Source organism: Maniola jurtina, chromosome 13 (assembly GCF_905333055.1).
Source record: "Maniola jurtina chromosome 13, ilManJurt1.1, whole genome shotgun sequence".
Lineage (NCBI taxonomy): Eukaryota > Metazoa > Arthropoda > Insecta > Lepidoptera > Nymphalidae > Maniola > Maniola jurtina.
Window position 1 is genome coordinate 12237050 of NC_060041.1, and position 20707 is coordinate 12257756.

General features: G+C 41.3%; 2 protein-coding genes across 8 annotated transcripts in view; both read left to right on the plus strand.

Annotated features, from left to right (window-relative positions):
• LOC123871265 (synaptotagmin-7) overlaps positions 1 to 20707 on the plus strand; it is a 425136-nt gene that overhangs the window by 281915 nt on the left and 122514 nt on the right. For 2 of the 7 annotated variants that reach the window (XM_045914963.1, XM_045914965.1), the window contains exon 1: positions 19064 to 19767. The exons of the other annotated variants lie outside the window; for them this stretch is intronic. In XM_045914963.1, coding sequence (XP_045770919.1) covers positions 19643 to 19767 — 125 coding nt within the window. In that variant the 5' untranslated portion in view covers positions 19064 to 19642. Of the gene's footprint in view, positions 1 to 19063; positions 19768 to 20707 lie in introns of those variants that run through there. 7 annotated transcript variants of the gene reach the window in all.
• On the plus strand, positions 651 to 2520 carry LOC123871264. The gene has a single exon (XM_045914959.1). The coding sequence runs from the start codon at positions 727 to 729 to the stop codon at positions 2470 to 2472; it is 1746 nt and encodes a 581-aa protein (XP_045770915.1). The 5' UTR covers positions 651 to 726; the 3' UTR covers positions 2473 to 2520.

The following is a 20707-nucleotide window of genomic DNA, read 5'->3' on the forward strand; positions in this document are numbered from 1 at the left end:
AAATATGCTTCTACATATTAGAACGTTTTCTAGAACCTTTATTGAAAACAAAAATAATTATTATTCATTAGGTACTTAGTTGGAAAATAAAGTTGGTTTCCTTTCGTTAATCCAGGCTTAAGTGCATCTTGGAGTCGCGCATCGCACCTCGTGCGAGATAGACGTGTTGTGATTGCCTTGTGTTCTCGGTGCGACACGGACGAATGGGCGGCGCGCGAAGCGCGGACGCATTCTCGCGTCTTGTCGTGGCCTCGAATTCGGAGTGAATAGGTACATCCTCATGAATGTGCGATAAACTCGGCTTCGGCCTGGGGTAATACTGTGCCTGTGCTGTGGTGTTGTGATATTCTACGTTGCTGCCTGCTGGTGACCTAGTGACACTTAAGTGACCTAGGGACGCTGTTAAGTCTAAGTTAAGATAGACCAATAAGGATAAGTTAGATTAAATAGGATAGGTTAGATTAAGCTAAGCTAGGATAGGAATTTATGCTTGTAGGCTAGGCTGTGTTTGTTCCCTTGATAGCTGACCTGCTTGGCTTTGCCGCCAGCAGGTCACCCATTTAGGTACAAATGGACGACGGAATCAGTACGGAGACGGATGTAGCTGCTGCTCGTAAGTTGCGGAGTCACGGGCCACGGGAGTCATTGTCGGTACCAAGAGATAGCTCTCGAACTCGGAGTCCGCTCCGATCAGGCCTTGACTCGGACCCGGACTCGGAGAGCTCCATGGCTTCATCCGTAAGCCGTGGTAGGGCTAAAGGCCGAGGGCGAGGTACAGGAATCTCCCGTGCCAGAGTCAATCTCAGAAAGGCGAAGGAAGAGGCCAAAGAGGAAGCTTTCAACCAATTCCTACGAGATCGAGTGTGCCGCAAGAGGATATCTGAGCCCGTCTTGGACCCTGAAGACATTCCTTTAGAGGCACAAAAAGAGGACCCCACCCAACTCAGCGCCGAGGAGCTGCGAGCCGTTGCAGGTAAAAGCGTGGCAACTATAGTTCAGGTTGCCACCAAATCAGGGCACCTTAAGGGCTCACATGCTAAGCTCCTTAAGGACTCAGCGGCCGCTCTGCAAGAGATGGTGGATGCTCTGGCATCCAGAACGGAAGCCGAGGAAACTCGACGACTTAGAGTGGACAATGGCCGCTTACGCCAGGAGGTGGAAAACCTCAAGGCGGAGTTAAAAGCCCACCGAAGGGAATTCAGCGAGATGAAGGCGACCATGGCGGCGGCAAATACCACGTCCGTCTCCAGCCTAAGTGGGGAACTCATCGAGGAGCTAAAGGCATCCATTGCTATCTCTGTCGGTGCCATGCTGGATGCCCGATTTGCCGGAATTGAGGAAAGGCTTCTGCCCGAGAAGGTGCACCGCCCGCCCTTAGCAGCGGATAAGAGCCGAGAAATGGCAGCGACGCAGACAGTTACTGCTGCTCCAACTGCTCGGATGGGCCCGATGACTCGGAGTTTTACAGTGGCCTCGAAGCCCGCTGGGACTCCTGAGACAATGGCTGGACCCAGTCGAGTTGAGGCAAGGGAGGTCAATGACTGGGCAACAGTTGTCAAAAAGGGCAAAAAGGCCAAAAAAACCTCACCGCCCACAGCCGGCGCTGCCACCACCCCAACGGTTGCCACTGCCGCCAAAACAAGTCAGCCGGTTAAACCGAAACTTACGTCCCCTAAAACCGCGGCGGTCGTAGTCACATTGCAGCCGGAAGCGGCAGAAAAGGGGGTGACCTACGCTAAAATACTGGAGCAGGCGGAGCGTCAGGTTAACTTGGAGGAGCTTGGCATCGGCGAAGGAATAAAAATTCGCCGAGCGGCTACAGGCGCCAGGCTCTTAGAGCTTCCTAAGGGCCAGACGGCGGAACAGGCGGAATTACTAGCGAGCAGGCTCCGCACTGTTTTAGATGGCGTGGCTAGTGTGGTTCGCCCATCCAAGCTTGCGACCCTCAGGGTCACTGGACTTGATGACTCGGTCACAAAAGAAAAGATAATTGCTGCCGTCGTGCGAGCTGGGAACTGTCCTACCGAGTCGTTAAAAGTGGGAGAAGTGCAGTCCGGCCCCAGTGGGGTGGGCGCAGCCATCTTGCACTGCCCCATAGAGGTGGCTAAAGTAATCTCGGAAGCCGGGAAGCTACGGGTCGGTTGGAGTTCTGCCGAGGTCCATGTGCTAGAGCAACGCCCCTTGCGCTGCTTTAAGTGCCTCGGTATCGGGCACACAAAGCCAGTCTGTCCGTCCACAGCAAACCGAGGCGACCTGTGCTTCCGGTGCGGTGGAAACGGTCACAAATCGCTGGGATGCATAGCCCCAATGCGCTGCGCAGTGTGCAAAGACGCAGGGCTACCATCAGAACATATCATGGGGGGTAGGAGCTGTAACCCTCCCTCAGTGAAGGGTAAGATGGTCTCAATGGCTCAGGCCGCCACCAGCGCTGGTCGTCGTCAGGCGCAAGAGGAAGCTGAAATGTCATCATGAATCAGTCGTGTCATGTAAGATTTCTCCAGTCAAACCTTAACCACTGCGCTGGGGCACAAGATCTCTTGCTACAATCAATGATGGAGTGGGGAATAGATCTGGCAGTCGCTTGTGAACCCTATTATATTCCTCCCCAATCACACTGGGTTGGCGACTTGGATGGGTCGGTAGCAGTTCTGACCAGAAACAATACCGACATCTCGCTCACGGTATTAGAAAGAGGTTCCGGATACGCGGTGGCAAAATGGGGGGAATACGTAGTGGTGGGCATTTATTTCTCGCCCAACCGCAGCTTGGCAGAATTTGAAGCCTACCTCGATTCCGTCAGAGCAGCTATTGATAGACAGACGGGAGCGCACATCGTCGTTTTTGGCGATTTCAATGCAAAGTCCCAGGCGTGGGGAAATCCCAATACAAATGCAAGGGGGAGGGCGGTACAGATCTGGGCTCTTCTTTCGGGTTTGTCCCTTCTCAATAGAGGAACGACACACACCTGTGTGCGGCAGCAGGGGGGATCTGTGGTAGATCTGTCATTTGCCACTCCTGCGGTTGCAGACAGAGTGGTCAACTGGAGAGTAGAGGGAGAGGTGGAGACCCTCTCGGATCATAATTACATCCGTTTTGAGATCTCTACCCGTCCGAGGCCGAGGAACCACTCAAGAAGCCCAAGCCAGTTTCCGCGCTGGAGCTTGAGTCTACTGGACCGCGAGTTAGCTAAAGAAGCTGCCATTGTACTGCGGTGGTCCTCGTCCAGCATCAATAGCAACATTAGTGCGGACGAACACTCTGACCAGCTGTGCAATGCCCTAAAAGACATCTGTGATGCATCCATGCCACGGACCCGGCGTCGGTCTCCTCGTCGCCGCGTGTATTGGTGGTCCCCTGAAATCGCCAATCTCCGGGTAACCTGCAACAGAGCCCGCAGAGAATATGTTCGGAATCGCAGGCGAAACGGTCTGAACCAGGATCTGGATAACCAAACGCGGAGCGCTTATCAACAGGCGAAGAAGGAATTGCAGCTGGCCATAAGTAAGGCTAAGGAGTCTGCCCGTGAAGAGATGCTAGAGGCGCTAAACAGGGACCCCTGGGGACGTCCCTACCGTGCTGCACGAAATAAGCTTCGCACACAAGGCGCACCCATAACGGAGACCCTGCAACCTGATCTCCTCTTGCGTGTAGTTGGAGAACTGTTCCCCGACTCACAGAGTCACTTCCCCCCGCCTATGTCAGCCCCTTTTGGGAGAGATGGCATGCCGGATGGCATTCCTCCTATCACAGAGGAGGAGCTGGACCTAGGACTCGACCGCTTACGGGCTAGAAAGACGGCACCGGGACCCGATGGTATTCCGGGCAAAGTTATCCATATTGCCCTGGAATGCCTGCGGGAGAAATTCAGGGAGCTCTTCGACAAATGCCTACGTGCTGGACAGTTCCCGAAATCTTGGAAAGAAGGAAAGCTATGCCTGCTGCGCAAAGAGGGCCGCCCACTGGATTCCCCTTCAGCATATAGACCAATAGTTCTGCTTAGTGAGACGGGCAAGCTCTTTGAAAAGATTCTTGCCACTCGCCTCATAAAGCACCTTGAGACAGTAGGCCCGAATCTATCTGAGGCACAGTATGGATTCAGGGTAGGTCGCTCGACCCTGGATGCCCTGGATGCCTTGAAGAGTCTGACCATGGAAGCGATCGATAGAGGGGAAGTGGTTCTTGCAGTCTCGCTTGACGTTGCAAATGCCTTCAATAGTCTCCCATTTGAGACTTTATTGGAAGCACTTTGCTATCACAGAGTACCACTATACCTCCAGCGACTGCTGGAGTCATACTTGCAGGACAGGCAAATCTTGTGGGAGGGCAGTAATGGGCAAATATTCCGGCGCCGTGTCTGCAGCGGGGTTCCGCAGGGATCGGTCCTTGGGCCGGTGCTTTGGAACATTGGTTTCGATTGGCTCTTGCGGGCCCCGCTGCTTCCACGGATGAGACTCCTCTGCTACGCGGATGATACCCTCGTCACGGCCCGTGGAAGGACATATGAGGAGGCGGCTCGTTTGGCGGAGATTGGCACGTCACTGGTTGTGGATAGGATTCGGTTGCTGGGTTTGAGAGTCTCTATCTCGAAAACCGAGGCCCTCCTTTTTCATGGTCCTCGCAGAGGTCCGCCACGGGGTGCACAAATCACTGTGCAAGGCACAACAGTAGCTGTAAAGGCCAACATGAAATATTTGGGCCTCGTGTTGGATGGACGATGGCGTTTTCAAAAGCACTTCGAGCTTTTGGGCACTAGGCTCGTTAATGCCGCCGCTGCTTTGGGAAGACTGTTGCCTAACATTGGGGGGCCAGAATCCAACTGCAGGCGACTATATGCGGGGATAGTTAGAAGCATGGCACTGTATGGGGCGCCAATATGGATACATGCCCTGACACCACATAACAAGATGCTTTTGCGGAGACCGCAAAGAATCATCGCAGTTCGAGCGATCCGGGGATACCGCACGGTCTCCTGGACAGCTGCAACCCTTCTAGCGGGCGACCCACCGTGGGAACTCCAGGCTGAGGTGCTCTCCGAGGTGTACCGCTACCGTGCAGAAATGAGAGCCCGTGGAGAGCAACCGGAGGCAGAGGAGATCCGCTCAAGAAGAGCTCTGGCTGAGGCAGCGCTGATCCGTAGATGGGAGGAGGATCTGGAGACGCCTGTCGCCGGTATTTGGTCAGTTGAAGCGATCCGGCCACACCTTGAGCGTTGGCTCAAGAGAAAGCACGGAGTACTGACGTACCGATTGGTGCAGGTACTTACAGGGCATGGCTGCTTTGGCAAGTACCTGCATCAGATCGCGAGACGGGAGGAGACTCCAGCTTGCCAGGAGTGTGGTGCGCCAGAAGATACGGCATATCACACTCTGGTGGAATGCGCGGCATGGGGGCCTCAGCGCCACATCGTGTCGTCTAGGCTTGGAGGAAACTTCTCGCTGTCGAGCATAATAGACGGCATGATTAGCAGTAAGACGAGCTGGAGTGTGATGGCCTCCTTCTGTGAAACTGTCATAACACTGAAGGAGGCCGCGGAGCGGGTGTGAGAGCTGTCCGCTGACGCTCACCCACGCCGCAGAAGAAGACAGGGGAGAAGAAGGAGACATTACGCTCATCTTCTCCCTCACTAAAACTGTGCCGGTTTAACGCTGAGACGTCTCAGTCGCATACGACACCCGGGATCCTGAGACGCCTCTAACCTGACGTGGACGGCACCGCTGGGTTTTTTAGTGGGTATGCTATATGAATGCAGCACAAATGCATTGCCAGTGAGCCCCACATACCCGCTATTGAGCGGCATGCGTAATTGCATTTTTACCAGCGGAAAAAAAAAAAAAAAAAAAAAGGCTTAAGTGCATCTTAAGTGGCATTAAGGACAAGATGTCGTCTTAGCGGTGAGCCTGACACTAATCTTTTAAGACTATTTGATTCTTACTATACATAGGTACCCCAACCTGACCCTAGGTAAGTAAAGATTATACTACCCATTAAACTTTTAAGTTCAACAGGACGCTTATCACCACCTCATGTTTTCTTGACTGTTTGATTCGTTGGTCACCCAAAATAGTTAAGACCCACTGAATTTTCTGTCTTTGTCATTTGTATGGGATTAAGTAACAGAGAGAGCTCATATTAACTTCTCTCCGTGGAGAGATTAAAGCTAATAATAGCTTGGTTAGTAACTTTAAACTGCATTATTAGACTTAATGGCACTCACTATTTCACTGAAGAAAAGCGCCACCGAGCATTCTCTTTAAGCTTTCGCATTTACCAAGTTTTTCCCATAGTGTTTCCTCTTTTTTCTAATTAAAAAATACTAGAGGATGCCCGCGACTTCATCTACGTGGATTAAGTTTTTAAAGATCCCGTGGGAATATTTGATTTTCCGGGATAAAAAGTTGCCTATGTCAATAACAGGGACGCAAGCTGCCTCGGTACCAAACATACAAATCGGTTCAGCGGATGGGTTTTTAGAAATCCCGTGGGCATTCTTTGATTTTCCGGGATAAAAAGTAGCCTATGTCCGTCCCCGGGATATAAGCTAACCCTGTACCGAATTTCATCAGAATCGGTTTAACTGTTGGGCCGTGAAAGCAGACAGACAGACAGACAGACAGACAGACAGACGGGCAGACACACTTTCGCATTTATAATATTAGTATGGATTGCTCTACCATACGCTTCTACGATATTAGTTCACTAGTTTTTAATGATCTTAGGGTGATACCAAATGAGCGTTAACCTGAAGTTATGAAAAGTATTTTTGAATCGCGTCGTTTACATCACATTAAAGTCCACTTTGTAACCACATGACGACGCAATATGTTAATGTAAGATGGCAATTTTTAAGGGGTTTATAATTTGAATATGGACCCTGATCCTTCCTATATGTCGGCCATTTTCTTTTTTTCTCAATAGGGGCCATGCATAATAAACTATCAAACTTGTAGTGGCTAGACTGTTGTACTGATTACTCTACCAGTATAACTTTGATAGCTCATATCTCGGAAACGTCACAGCTAAATATCTCAAGCAGCAATTTGTGCTGTAGGTACACTGATATTATGTCAGTCAGTTGGCTTCTTCTTTTTAACTCCTGACCCAAAAAGAGGGGTGTTTTAAGTTTGACGTGTGTCTCGTGTATCTGTCTGTGGCATCGTAGCTTCTAAACTAATAAACCGATTTTTATTTGGATTTTTCGTTTGAAAGGTGGCTTGATCGATAGTGTTCGTAGCTATAATTCAATAAAATCGGTTCAGCCGTTTGAAAGTTATCAGGTCTTTTGTAGTTACTGTAAACCTTCACTTGTCGGGGGTGTTATAAATTTTTAATTTACACTTGTATAACATATACTCGTAGCTGCACTTGCGGGCTTAATTGATGGCACTACGTTCTTATAAAATAAAATTGTAAGTAAGTAAACTTAAAGAAAACGGAATTAAGTCCAACCCTAGTTTGGTTGCTTATATTTTTCTCGAAAGGTTACAGTGTTTTCTTTGAAAAGGAAATGAAAAGTAAACTGGATTATACACGCGCCCAGCATCAAACAATTAAAAAACAAACACATCATTAAAAAGGGATGGAAAAAGCACAAAGCGTTAGCCTCGACTGAATGGAAGCAGAAAGCTATGCGAAGTTATTATTGACGTACACCCGGTCACACAAGTTACTACGTACGTGTCTTTTACTTCAATAATTTTTGCTATTAGTAATATAATAAGGCTATTATAACTATTGTTATGTTCCGTACCTACTCAGTGTACGATGGCCAGAGATATGCTCATAGATATCTACGTGATTAAACCAGAAATGAGAAGATCCTTGGAGAACCAGAGTAACAGACATAACCCAACGGGTTGCGAAGTTAAAGGAGCATATGCAAGGCACATAGTTCGAAGAACCGAAGACATGGGGTCACTGAAACAACAACCTCACATCGGATAATGAGGCGTTGGTAGACCCTCTACTTGGTGGAAAGACAGCATGAATTGCCTACAAAATACGAAAATATAATATAATATATAAATATCGCTCAGCCTACTTTTAAATGTCACTGTTCACACTTAGATGTAATATAATATTATATTATATTCCGTAGTTTGAAATCAGCTTTAACAGGGCTCTCTCCGTCACTCGTTTCCACTCGTTTCATACAATCGTAGTTCCAATTTCATTTGAATGTTAAGCAACCAAAGTCCATGAAATTTTGCAGACATATTCTAGAAACTAATATCTGTGTCTGTGGTGTTTTAGATTTTTCTAAAAATATGTAGTTTTAAAATTACAGGGGCTCAAAGATTTGTATGAAAATTTTAAGACCGCGTAACTTTGAAACCGAATATTTTAACAGAAATCTGGAAAACCACAGACATAGATATTAGTTTCTAAAATATATATGCAAAATTTCATGGACTTTGGTTGCTTAATATTCAAATGAAATTGGAACTACGATTGTATGAAACGAGTGGAAACGAGTGACGGAGAGAGCCCTCTTAAACTCCGTAACGAGTTATATTATCACCTCCATGTAAAACAAATGCACGTAAGTAATGTTTAGGAATACTTTTTAATGAAACTTTGAAAGTAACTCCCATTTTGACGTATAATTACAAAACTGATCAATTGCTTGTACGAACAGGCATAAGGTATGAAAAGTTGTTGTAGGCATAGCTATAGCATATAATTGCTGAAACTTTGATCACACTATATAATATTATAAAGGCGAAAATTTGTATGTGTGTGTGTATGTTTGTTACTCCTTCACGCAAAAACTACTGGACGGATTGGGCTGAAATTTAGAATGGAGATAGATTGTACCCTGGATTAGCACATAGGCTACTTTTTATCCCGGAAAATCAAATACTTCCCACGGGATTTTAAGAAACCTACATCCGCGCGAACGAAGTCGCGGGCACCAGCTAGTGATAAATAAATCATTTTTTTCAAAATTTAAATACATAATACCTTCATGCTTTTATAGAGTGGTACTAAATTACTTTCTATAACATACTAAATTTACACCTTGGAGCTCTTATAAATATTTATTTTTAAAATGACTGACACAGATAAATGGACCGATGGACTGGACGGAACGGTTCCTTGTTTTATTACGAAACCCTAAAATATGCTAGTACGAGTATGACTTGAGTCTTGAGTTCATAAAGCAGATTTTATTTCGCATAAGTTGCTATGAAAACGGGTAGCTGTGTCGATTGCTGTACACGTAGTTAAACAGTTGGAATGAAACGAGCTGAAATAGGGCTGAAATGCCCGAAGCGTGTTCCAGCTGCATTACTGTATTGCACTTTTATTGAGGCACATGCTGTTTTAGCTCTTACAGCTTAAAGTTAAGGAGGGTGACTGAGTGCCAAATCAGTAAAAATCTAAATATAATATAAAAAGACTAGTGACTTCATCCGCGGTAAATATTATTTCATTCATAGCTTATTTTACTTTTGGATAAAGTAGCTTTCTAATGGTGAATGAACTATCAAAATCGGTTCAGTATTTTCAGAGTTTATCGATTGCAAACACTTAAATCTTTCCTCTTTATAATATAAGTATAGAAAAGTCTGACTCACTCACTGACTCATTTATCAACGCCAGTCCAAACCTTTGGACATAGGAGGCTGCAATGCACGAAAGTTTTTTTATAATGTAGACAAGGAAAAAGGCCAGATTTCAAGCCTTCATAAAAGTGTAGTTTGATTGTAACAACTGAAATCTATGGATAGGAACTATCCATTGATTTCTGCTGCCCCAATCAACCTATGCTGATTGCGAGAGCGTTTCGCAATTAACTCCGGTCTTCGTCTAAGCCTATCACTAATGAGATGACTTAGTCAACATCCCAATTTAATTAAATTATATACAGACGACGTTTTTGGCATAATTAAATACATAAATAAAGCAAATAGCAAGACTTTAGCGTAAAATGTCACGCTTAAACGACACACTGACATGGGTCGGGTTGGACTCATTTGTTTTAGATTTATTCACACGCGGGGACGATGACCAGTGCTTTCACCCTATTTTGTCGTAGATTTTATCTGTATTATTTGAATTCAAAAGTATCTTGAAACATAATATATTAATCATCATTATGATTCATGACCAGCCCATCGCTGGCTCACTACGGAGCACGGGTCTCTTCTCAAAATTGGCTCTCCTATCACTCTGGCCAAGTGTGGAGTGGCAAAGCTTTGAGTATGTTATAGAGAACTCTCAGACTTGCAGGTTTCTTCACGATGGTTTTCTTTGAAATATTTAAATGCTTAAAACTCACATAAAACTCAAAGATATTGGTGCGTACGAGGGATCGAACCTCCAACCTCCCAAACAGGAGATCGACGTCTTAACAGGGCTTTCTCCATCACTCGCTTCATACAATCGTAGTTCCAATTTCATTTGAATATTAAGCAACCAAAGTCCATGAAATTTTGCAGACATATTCTAGAAACTAATATCTGTGTCTGTGGTGTTTTAGGTTTATTCTAAAAATATGTAGTTTTAAAATTACAGGGGCTCAATGATTTGTATGTAAATTTTTAAGACCGCGTAACTTTGAAACCGAATATTTTAACAGAAATCTGGAAAACCACAGACATAGATATTAGTTTCTAGAATATGTCTGCAAAATTTCATGGACTTTTGTTGCTTAATATTAAAATGAAATTGGAACTACGTTTGTATGAAGCGAGTGACGGAGAGACCCCTCTTAACTACTAGGCTGTTACTGCTATACCGTGTCCATAATATATGCTTTATATAATAAATGCGAAAGTGTCTGTTTGACTCCGGCCATTTGTTATCTTTTCAAGGCTCAACTACTGACCGGATTTTGTTACAGAAATATCTTGCATTCTAAGCAACAGGTAAAACAGTAAAATACCTTTTATCCCAAAATTCAAAGAATTCCCACGGGATTTCAAAAATAGCTAGATTGTTGTAAAAAGACAAAAATCATCCTCGTGCGAACAATATTATTTGTTATCTATCACACAAAGGAAGTCATTATTTTTCACACAAAAAAGTGCCACAAAGGATTGACAGGTCCATACTTCATACACCTATTTAATACAACGTCAAAGTTTACACAAAGTGAACAATGTACTTAGTCCTTTAGAAAGCTTTTGATCAAAACCGCTTCAGCAGTTTCAGTGCGTGTAGCCTGTTGTAGGTCTATCAATCAAGTGTTTATTCACAAAACTATATGGGTTTTCTAGGGGTGTATTCACGTAATCACACCCCACATGTCTCTCTACCCATGTATAAATGAAAAAGTATGTTTGTTAGTTCGTTTGTCAATCAAGCCGCAAGGAATAAACGGATCGACGAGATTTTTACAAGTATAATATTAAACTTTCTTAGTTAAAAGCCTGGAGAGTGGCATAGACACTTTTTTATCCTGGAAAATTAAAGAGTTCACATAAAGCATTTTTGGAAAATCAATTCAACTAAGCCCTTGTGAATATTGATTTTATAAAAATTGTGCGAGAAGTGCAAACTCTTTGATTTTTCGATTTCAATTTCCCTTTGATCCATCTCCGGGATACAAGTTATCTCTGTACCTAATTTCAATAAAATTGATTAAGTGAATCGTGAAAAGGTAACAGACAGACAGACACACTTACGTTCACACATTAGTGTGGATTTTTGCCGTGTATCATAATTACTGCACGATTATGCATGACAACGCTTGCCCGTGAGCGCAAATAAACAGACTATTGAAGTTCTCACTTGAATACCATAATGTTAACAACAATTTCTAGATTTTTGATCTCTGAACTCTCTAATTAGTAAATAATAAATAGACGTACTTATTGACATAAAATATGATATCAGACTATTACGATTCGTAATAACAGTAATAATATTATTCTTATTGCCTCGTCCTTGAGATCTACGCCAGAATGTCTACGCCGCTACGCCGCCGTCTACGCGCACTTTTATTTTTCCGGTCTTGCTTTTCCGCGCCAATAAACTTTTTCGTTTGAATTATAGTCAATGCCATCTATTGGAAACTACTTAAACTAAATAGTCTTCCTTGTTGTGGCGCCATCTAGGCACCAATGGTGAAACGTATATTTTGAGATACTGTACTAGAGGGCGTGCAATTTTTATTAAGTACTTTGGCAATTTGCTAATAGATGGCGCTGCTTCAAAAATTAAGTTCTACTAAATTAAATTATTTTCACACATAGCGTCTAACTTATTTTTAGGTCAACAGACTCATGTTATTTGCTACTAAATACTATGACCTGCTACAAGATGGCATTAATATTAACATACTAATATCAAAAATATTAATATCTTCATAGATGACAATAAAAATTAGTATTTATTATTTTATAGCTCTTATAATAAAAGAAAGTTTTTATCAGTCAAAATATTATGACAAAAACACTAAAGAATAACCTCTGACATGTCGGTCAATCCATTGCTTTTACAATTGGCATTATAACACAATATCGCTCAATTAGGCACAATGATCCCTTTCCGGCTTTCGTTGAATGACTCTCTACTTATCCATGTAAAGAACTGGGTGCAATGTACAAATAAGCTGCGAAATTATGATTTCAAAATATATTCATGACCACCGATTTTTTTTTCTACATATTATCAAGAAAATTAGCCGAGGGTCAAGTATGTACTTACTCGTACTTAACTACTGTCTTATTCAACAAATCAATCACTATCCATGAATGCCTATAAATTATTGCGAAAAATGTTTAGTTTCTTTAGATTATACAGACAAAGTCAGGGACAGAACCTAGGTATCTAATATTCTGTTAAATGTAACGTGAAAGGTAGGTATTTTTTATATTTTACTTTTATTTTGGAGACCCACAACCAAAGAAGCTAACCAAAGGCAGTAAGTAGGTAACCAAAGTAGTTATATACTTAGAACCTTAGTGTTACAATCGAACTTCCTAGTAAAGAAAATTGTTGGACAGCACAATATAAAACAACTTAAGTCTTGAAAACCACTTTACGTAGACGAAGTGACTTCAGTCCACAAATTTTCATTTTCCGTAAAACTTTTCAAAATCTCATTCTCATCAACAATTTATTTCAAGAATTGTAAAAGTTTTCAACAACAATCTGGAAAATGAGTGTAAAGTTTCTCGGCGAGCTGCTGAGTCAAAGTTAGGACAATGGAGAGTTATTTGAGATTTGGTCAAACAGGCGCATTCAGCGTGGAATTCGCAAATCGCGAGTGCAAAGTCAACGTTTATAGAGTAAGTCTTTATACAAGTGTAAATTAAAAATTTATAACACCCCCGACAAGTGAAGGTTACAGTAACTAGAAAAGACCGAAAAGACCTGATAACTTTTAAACGGCTGAACTTGCGGCTGAACTGATTTTTTGGACTATTCCGCGCCTACGATCTAAAGTATCTGAGTTTTCCAAAACATCATTTTCAAATAAATAATTATGTATTTAGGCAACGTCCATCTTGACAGCTTGACATTTGTCAATTGACATAATATTATGAACCTAACGGTTATCTAACCTTCTTTTCTACAAGAAAACTAGAAAAGAGCTGATAACTCTTAAATGGCTGAACCAATTTTTTTGGATTATAGCTAAGAACACTCTCGATCAAGCCACCTTTCAAACAAAAAAAAGAAAATTAAAATCGGTTCATTCGTTTAGGCGCTACAATGCCACAGACAGATACACAGATACACAGACACACAGATACACAGATACACACGTCAAACTTATAACACCCCTCTTTTTGGGTCGGGGGTTAAAAATGCACATAATAATACCCTCTCCACGGAATCAAATTAATACCTATACCTACCTCTTTCTAGCTTTAATCCCAAACAAAAACAGAGAGAAACGTTTTACACCTGTTATCTCGTAAAGACACCTTGATCCGAACTTCATATTCGCTGATCATTCTTCCCTGTGTTGGGGACAGTACGCAGATAAACTTTCACCTTGTATAAAATAGCAAAGTCTGCCACCAGCTGGCTCTCATTCCAATAATAAAAAACCGGCCAAGTGCGACTCAGACTCGCGCATTGAGGGTTCCGTACTCGGATATTTTTTCCAACATTTTCCAAAAAATATTTGTACGTATAAATAAATAAAAATTTGTTTTAGAATGTACTCTTTCATATGATACCCCACTTGGTATTACAGACAGACAGACAAGATAGTGATCCTATAAGGGTTCCGTTTTTCCTTTTGAGGTACGGAACCCTAAAAATCTTAAAAAGTATTTTTTGGTTCCTGCGCGGGCACTCCTTAAATTAATTTCAAGTTTAATATTAGGTAGGTAGGGAATGTTAATGTAACTCATAACTATGTACCCACATAACTTAAACGAGCGTGGTTATGAAGGGTTTAAATTAGCACAGTGCAAGTTTTCGCAGGGACAAAGGACAAAAGCATACCTACCTTTGGATTGTTAACAAGAATATGACAAATATCTTGGGTCACTCCTCTGGAACTATTGTTTAGAAGCTTCTTTATACATAACTGGCGATATTTACTTATCGTATTGTAGTCGTATCGTACCAGCAGGTCTGATTGCTGTCAAACAATCCATACTAATATTATAAATGCGAAAGAGCTATCCATGCTCTGTAGTGTGCCGGCGATTGGTTGATCATGATAATGATGATTTTTTGTGATGTAACCATAAATTCATGGTTTTCAGATTTTTTTATTTTCTAGTGCTAACATAAGACATTGCTACCTGCCAAATTTCAAGATTCTAGGTCAACGGAAAGTACCTACAAAAATTTTGATTCCCTTGGTTCCCTTAATGACACGACAAACAGACATACAACGAAGTAATCCTATAGGTGTTCGTTTTTCTCTCCAGGGAAAAAAGAAACCGCATCTCCAAATACGGAACCCAAATATAAGCCAACTATCCTTCACAAACACTCTCGAATCGTCAAAGTTTTCTTAACATTTCATTGACTTTAGCTAACATAGAGTTAACAAAACAAAGAAATGCAGGGTATCACCAAGGCAATTTGTAACGATAACTGTGCAAGTGAGACGGAGCGATGCATTTTATTCAAAATAAGAGAGAGATGGCTACGTGGTACCAATCGATTATATTGCCATGGCAACCCAAGCCACTGTTACAAGACACTAATATTATTGCCCTAGGGAACATTTTTTTGGCGGTTTTTATTACTAGGTTTAACGGCATATTCTAGTTACATGGATTTCGATCTTTTCAAGGTCTTTTAGGGTCACTTTATTTTCCCGGTTAGAAAACAGCCTAGATCACTTCTTATCTTTCGACCGTGACTGGCTAATAAGTTCCCCACCATCCAAACTATACAATCCATACAGGCTTTAATAAAAACTGTTAGGCTGCTTTTCCACCAGAGATGTGTGCTCATTGCTATGGATTTGAAACACTTTAGCAATTCACGGGGCTACAATTGCTGATATAGTATGGCATATTATTGTAAATTGAACACTTGAAAAAAGCAACCGCCGAGTTTCTCGCTGGTTCTTCTCGGTTGGAACGGCATTCAGAACCAGTGGTAAACAAGTTTGACCATTCAAAAGCACTTGTAAAAGTTTACTTGAATAAAAATATATTCTATTCTATTGATGTATAGCTACCAATCATATGAATTGCTACTCCTAGCTTAGCATTTGGTGGAAACGGGTTCAACGAAGCTATGTTTTTTTGTATGGAGAAATGGGTGCTATGGATGAGAGCTACGGAGGGAAGCTATGGATGGGATATACGGATGGGAGCTACGGATGAGAACTACGGATGCGCGAATGGTGTAGACCTACGTGCTCTCCGTACAGTCGATGCATCTGTTAGCTTGAGTCGCGTATCTATTAGGTCCTTACATATGAAATTGTCGTTTTGTCGTACTGGTCGCTTTGATCTCAATAATACAATAATAAAATAATACTTCCTCGCACAGCTATCTCGCGGCGCGGCATGTTCATAGCACATCTTACTTGTTTCGCTACACAACTTAGCATTAGTGAAAATGGCCACATAATAGCTTAATTTTATCCTCCTCACAGCATAGCTGCATATCTGGAAAAACAACCTTATGTCTTTTCCAGGTTAGCCCGCTTCCACCTTACTTTGGCAGTTGGTTTTTTTGTTTTATAAAGAATATTAGCCATGCTAATCATGACTAATACTCCCCTTTCCCCTCCAATTAAGCGTAAAGCTTGTACCAGGAGTGGGTACGACAAAAGTGCAACGGGTGGGGTTTGATCCGCCAACCTTACGGAATTCAGTCCGCCCCTCAACCGTTGTGCTATCGCGGCTCAATGTGTGTTTGCAGTTTGCACCTTATATTAGGTTTGCACCAAAAAGCATTAAACATGTGAATGTTTGACATGTAGTCTTTCGTATGTATACCTATTACGCGACAGGTTGAGATGGCAATCGGGGTATGAGGCGGGGGACGCACTCGCCCGTATCAGGTTAGCATGGGTCTGTGCGGGTGTGCGGGGCGTTCCCTCCACGATTGCCACTAATACATCTGTTTAATATTATATACTTAGATGTGATATTCACTGTAATTGGTAGGTTTCTCCAATCGGATGCGATCAAATTGAATTCGAATGATGTCAGACATGCGATAGGATTCCATTTCCTTGGGCTTAATTAGAATTTACGAGTAGTAAGTAACATGTTAATAATATAGGCGCAGGAGCTTAGATATGTGCCATATACCGGCATAAGTTTTCTCTATCTACATTTACACTAATATTATAAAGAGGTAAAGTTTGTAAGTTTGGATGTAGGAGGTAATCTCCAAAACCACTCATCCGATTTCAAAAATTCTTTCACCGGCAATACACACACTCTGTGAAAATTTCAACTCTACCTATTACGGTTCATGAGATACAGCCCGCTGACAGACAAACAGATAGACAGCCGGACAGCGGAAGCTTAGTAATAGGGTCCCGTCGGCACATTTCATATACCTACGGAACCCTGAAAATCCTGTTACTGCTTTGCGTCAACGATGCAACAAGTGCAAACGACTGTCTATGTAAACCTACTCCTTTCATTATTAGACCTTACTTCAGATATAGGTACACTGTTCTTCCAATCTAGTCAAACGAAAGAAAACCTTTCATTTCAACTATCTAGGTCACAATAGTGAACTGTAAGACCATAATATTAGAATAAACTTAGGAGAGTTAAATAAATAAAATAAAATAAAAAGAGCCTTTATTGTAGACTAAAAATTGTACAGGTTTTTCTTAATTAATTAATTAGATATAGGTACATAAAATTATTACAATTAAAAAAGTATTTACATACTATAAGGTTTTAAAATATTAATTCATACTCTGCGTGTCCATCGACCTAGGCCTCCTCTAAATTTTTCCAAATGGTTCTGTTTCTGGCTAATCTTGTCCACATACCCATATTTCTTATAATATCATCCTCATAAGCTGTGATAGCCTAGTGGTTAGAACGTCCGCCTACTAATCGGAGGTCGGGGGTTCGATCCCGGGCACGCACCACTAACTTTTCAGTTATGTGCGTTTTAAGCAATTAAATATCACTTGCTTTAACGGTGAAGGAAAACATCGTGAGGAAACCTGCATGCCTGAGAGTTCTCCATGTTCTCAAAGGTGTGTGAAGTCTGCCAATCCGCATTGGGCCAGCGTGGCAGACTATGGCCTAAACCCTTCTCATTCTGAGAGGAGACCCGTACTCAGTAGTGGGGCGGAAATGGGTTGATCATGATGAAGGACAGTTATTGGACTGTAAATTAGATTTAGAAATTAATCATAAGTAGAAGTTTAAGCTAGAATAATATTACTTATCAGCCCATAGGCTAGATGGTAGTGGCAATAAAGCTGCAATGATATAATGGAGCTTTATGGCAAGAAAAAAAAATTCTACATGTTGTATTAGGTACTTACTAGTTTTATGCCCACGACTTCGTGTTCGTGGATTTAGGCTATTAATAAATTCCGGAGGAACTATTTGATTTCCTGGGATAAAAATTAGTATCCTGTAAAATAACTATGTTAAATTACGTTCCGTTGATCCGTTTCGGCGTGTTTGAAGGGTAAACCAACAAAAAAAAAATCACTCAAATTTAACAAGTTTGTAATATTTGCATATTCTTAAATAATATCTGTTAATATGGTGTATCCACAAATTCCGGTAACCACAGCGCAATCGATAATAAATGATTAATAGGTACAAAAACAAAAGGTTTAGTCTAAAATATTGATACCTACCTAACCTAGTTACTTTAAAAACTATTAGGTGCGTACTAATTAAGATCACCTAATTACATAATATTTCCAGTACTTATTATAATTTTTCAAAGGCAACTAATAGAAAACTCCTCAGATTTTATCTTTGAAGGGAAGTTTTTATTTTCCCTTTACGCTGACAAAAGTTCCTGGAAAGTTTGTAGCGAGATAGATACTCAGTTACTACGAATACCTAGTTGCTATAATATTATACCTACCAAGACAATTTCCTTTGGAATTAGTTTCATTTTTACTTGTAAGAAAATCATTGTCCTTGAATTGTAACTACTGTCGTAAAAAATATAAGTTATATTAATAGCTTTTCTTGAGGGTTTGTAAGAGACGTAAACAAATTGGAAATCTTACGTAATGGACTGAATAAAGCGACAAAAATATAGCCCAAGACATCAGCAAATTAAAAATAATAGGTAGATACTTAAATTAAAATCGTAGAAAACTAAGAAAAATTTTCACAGCTTCAATTTTCATAGAAAACTATCCCCTGTCACGTACGCAAAGCATAAAAAAATATGTGATGCACATGGAATGAAAAATCGTAGTAAAAAATTCGTAAAGTCAAAGCTGGTCAAACCAACTGTGGATTCCCATACGTACAAATGTCTACCTTGATAATAATATGTATTTTGTCTCTTTAGCGACCAACTTGTATTGAGCTCCGAGCTTTAGAACGAAATCCCCGCTAGTCCTGACTTCTGTACAGGATAAAGAGGTATAGGAGTTCATTTTAAATGGTCGAATAATTCCCTGAGAGCATGCGCTTTGGTTTTGGGCCCTCAGTCCGTGGAACCTAGCCGGTGTAGATGTACGCATCGTGCTAGAGTATAACCATTTAGTATAATAAAAAAAATACATGAAATAAACGTTCGTAATTTGAAACAAAATGGATAGTTCTGGAACGGAGTGTCTTCACTAAAGCCTGTTTTTAGCTTGTTGCATTGAGTATCAGTGTTTTTGTACTAAATAAGTTTACCTGTTGCATAGCAGAGCCTACGGCGTAGGTGGTGTTACTACAATAAGTACTACGTTACTACGTACGAGTGCTACTACTGCATTTCATGTTTAAAACAACAATAGATCACAGTAGTACCTAGTAGTACCTAATTGATATGTTACACAAAATCATGTAATTAAAAAAATTGTCACGACACATAGTTTTCATTGAAGATAATAATAACGAGTGCCTGATAATCAGTAGAGTTGACATTATTATTATGCTATATTAAAAAAATCCAAAATAATTAAAATGAAAATTACGTAAGAAATAGACTCTAACATAATAAAGTAGTAGACGCAACATAGTGCGCATTTTTGGTACAGTGAGCAAAAAAGTTTTGTTAACATTTATTTTTTAGTTTTTATTATGTGAATAAAACATAAATGTCGGACGGTCCGTCAAGACTGCCTCTGCCGTCTCTATCAAAATGCAAATCGCACGAAATGTGGGCAGCAATGACTAGATCCATCGAGATATTGGTTGCATTCTTCGAGTATTATGCACAAAGGTCAGTTTCACATTCACGTATTTACAAAGAATCCGTTCGTCCGTAGTGGGTTTCTTTTTAATGAGTAGTAGTCGAGTTTAGGGTTGTTTAATATTACCTGGTTTAAAAATTGTACATTACAATACGTGCGGCTTAAACAGTCCATTATGGCACGTCCCTCCAATGGGAGATGTATTTCCCGTTCCTCCTCGTTTGTCCACTGTGCCCTCTGCTAGTCAGAGGGACACGCGGAGAAAACTCCCCCTCCCTGTTAGGTCATTAACCATAGCGAACAATATCCCCGAAGAGAAATTACTAGCCATGTTACCGGGGCCCGAATACTGCTCTTCCCCTCGGACCTATCAAAGGAAGACTGGGAGATTACCTGGCTGGCACGCGCTAACTCATGTCATGAAATAATGAACTACTTAAGTCACACGTATCGTAATGTACTTATATACTATACTAAAAAAAGATAACCAGCACTAAAACCCGCTTACTATTCCTAAAAGTAGATACCTCCAAGGACAATCGGTTATTTAAAAAAAATTAGGTGTATTTACACCTATGTGTCTAAGCAATGAATTTCTTTCATATCTAACTATAGATATATATAACTTAAAAAAAAAAACTATTTCATAATTTTTGCATTTTTCCATTTTTATTAAATCAGCCATATTCATTGCTTTTGTGTCGTCAATAGATCATTCTCATTATTAAATATATGTTAGTACCCATAAAATACGAGCTAATTCGGTCAAGCGCAAAGTTGTAAATAAAAAAGGGTTCCAAAAATCATGAAATCACACGTACCCTACCCTTTTCTCTAAGGAGTTACTGCTATGACGGGTTGCACATACTAATATCTCTGAATTTCCCTCGAGCTATGCAGCTTTCCTCACGATGTTATTTTCTTTTTTGTTCAAAGAACTCTTGATCTTTATTACAGGGTCCTTGCTAC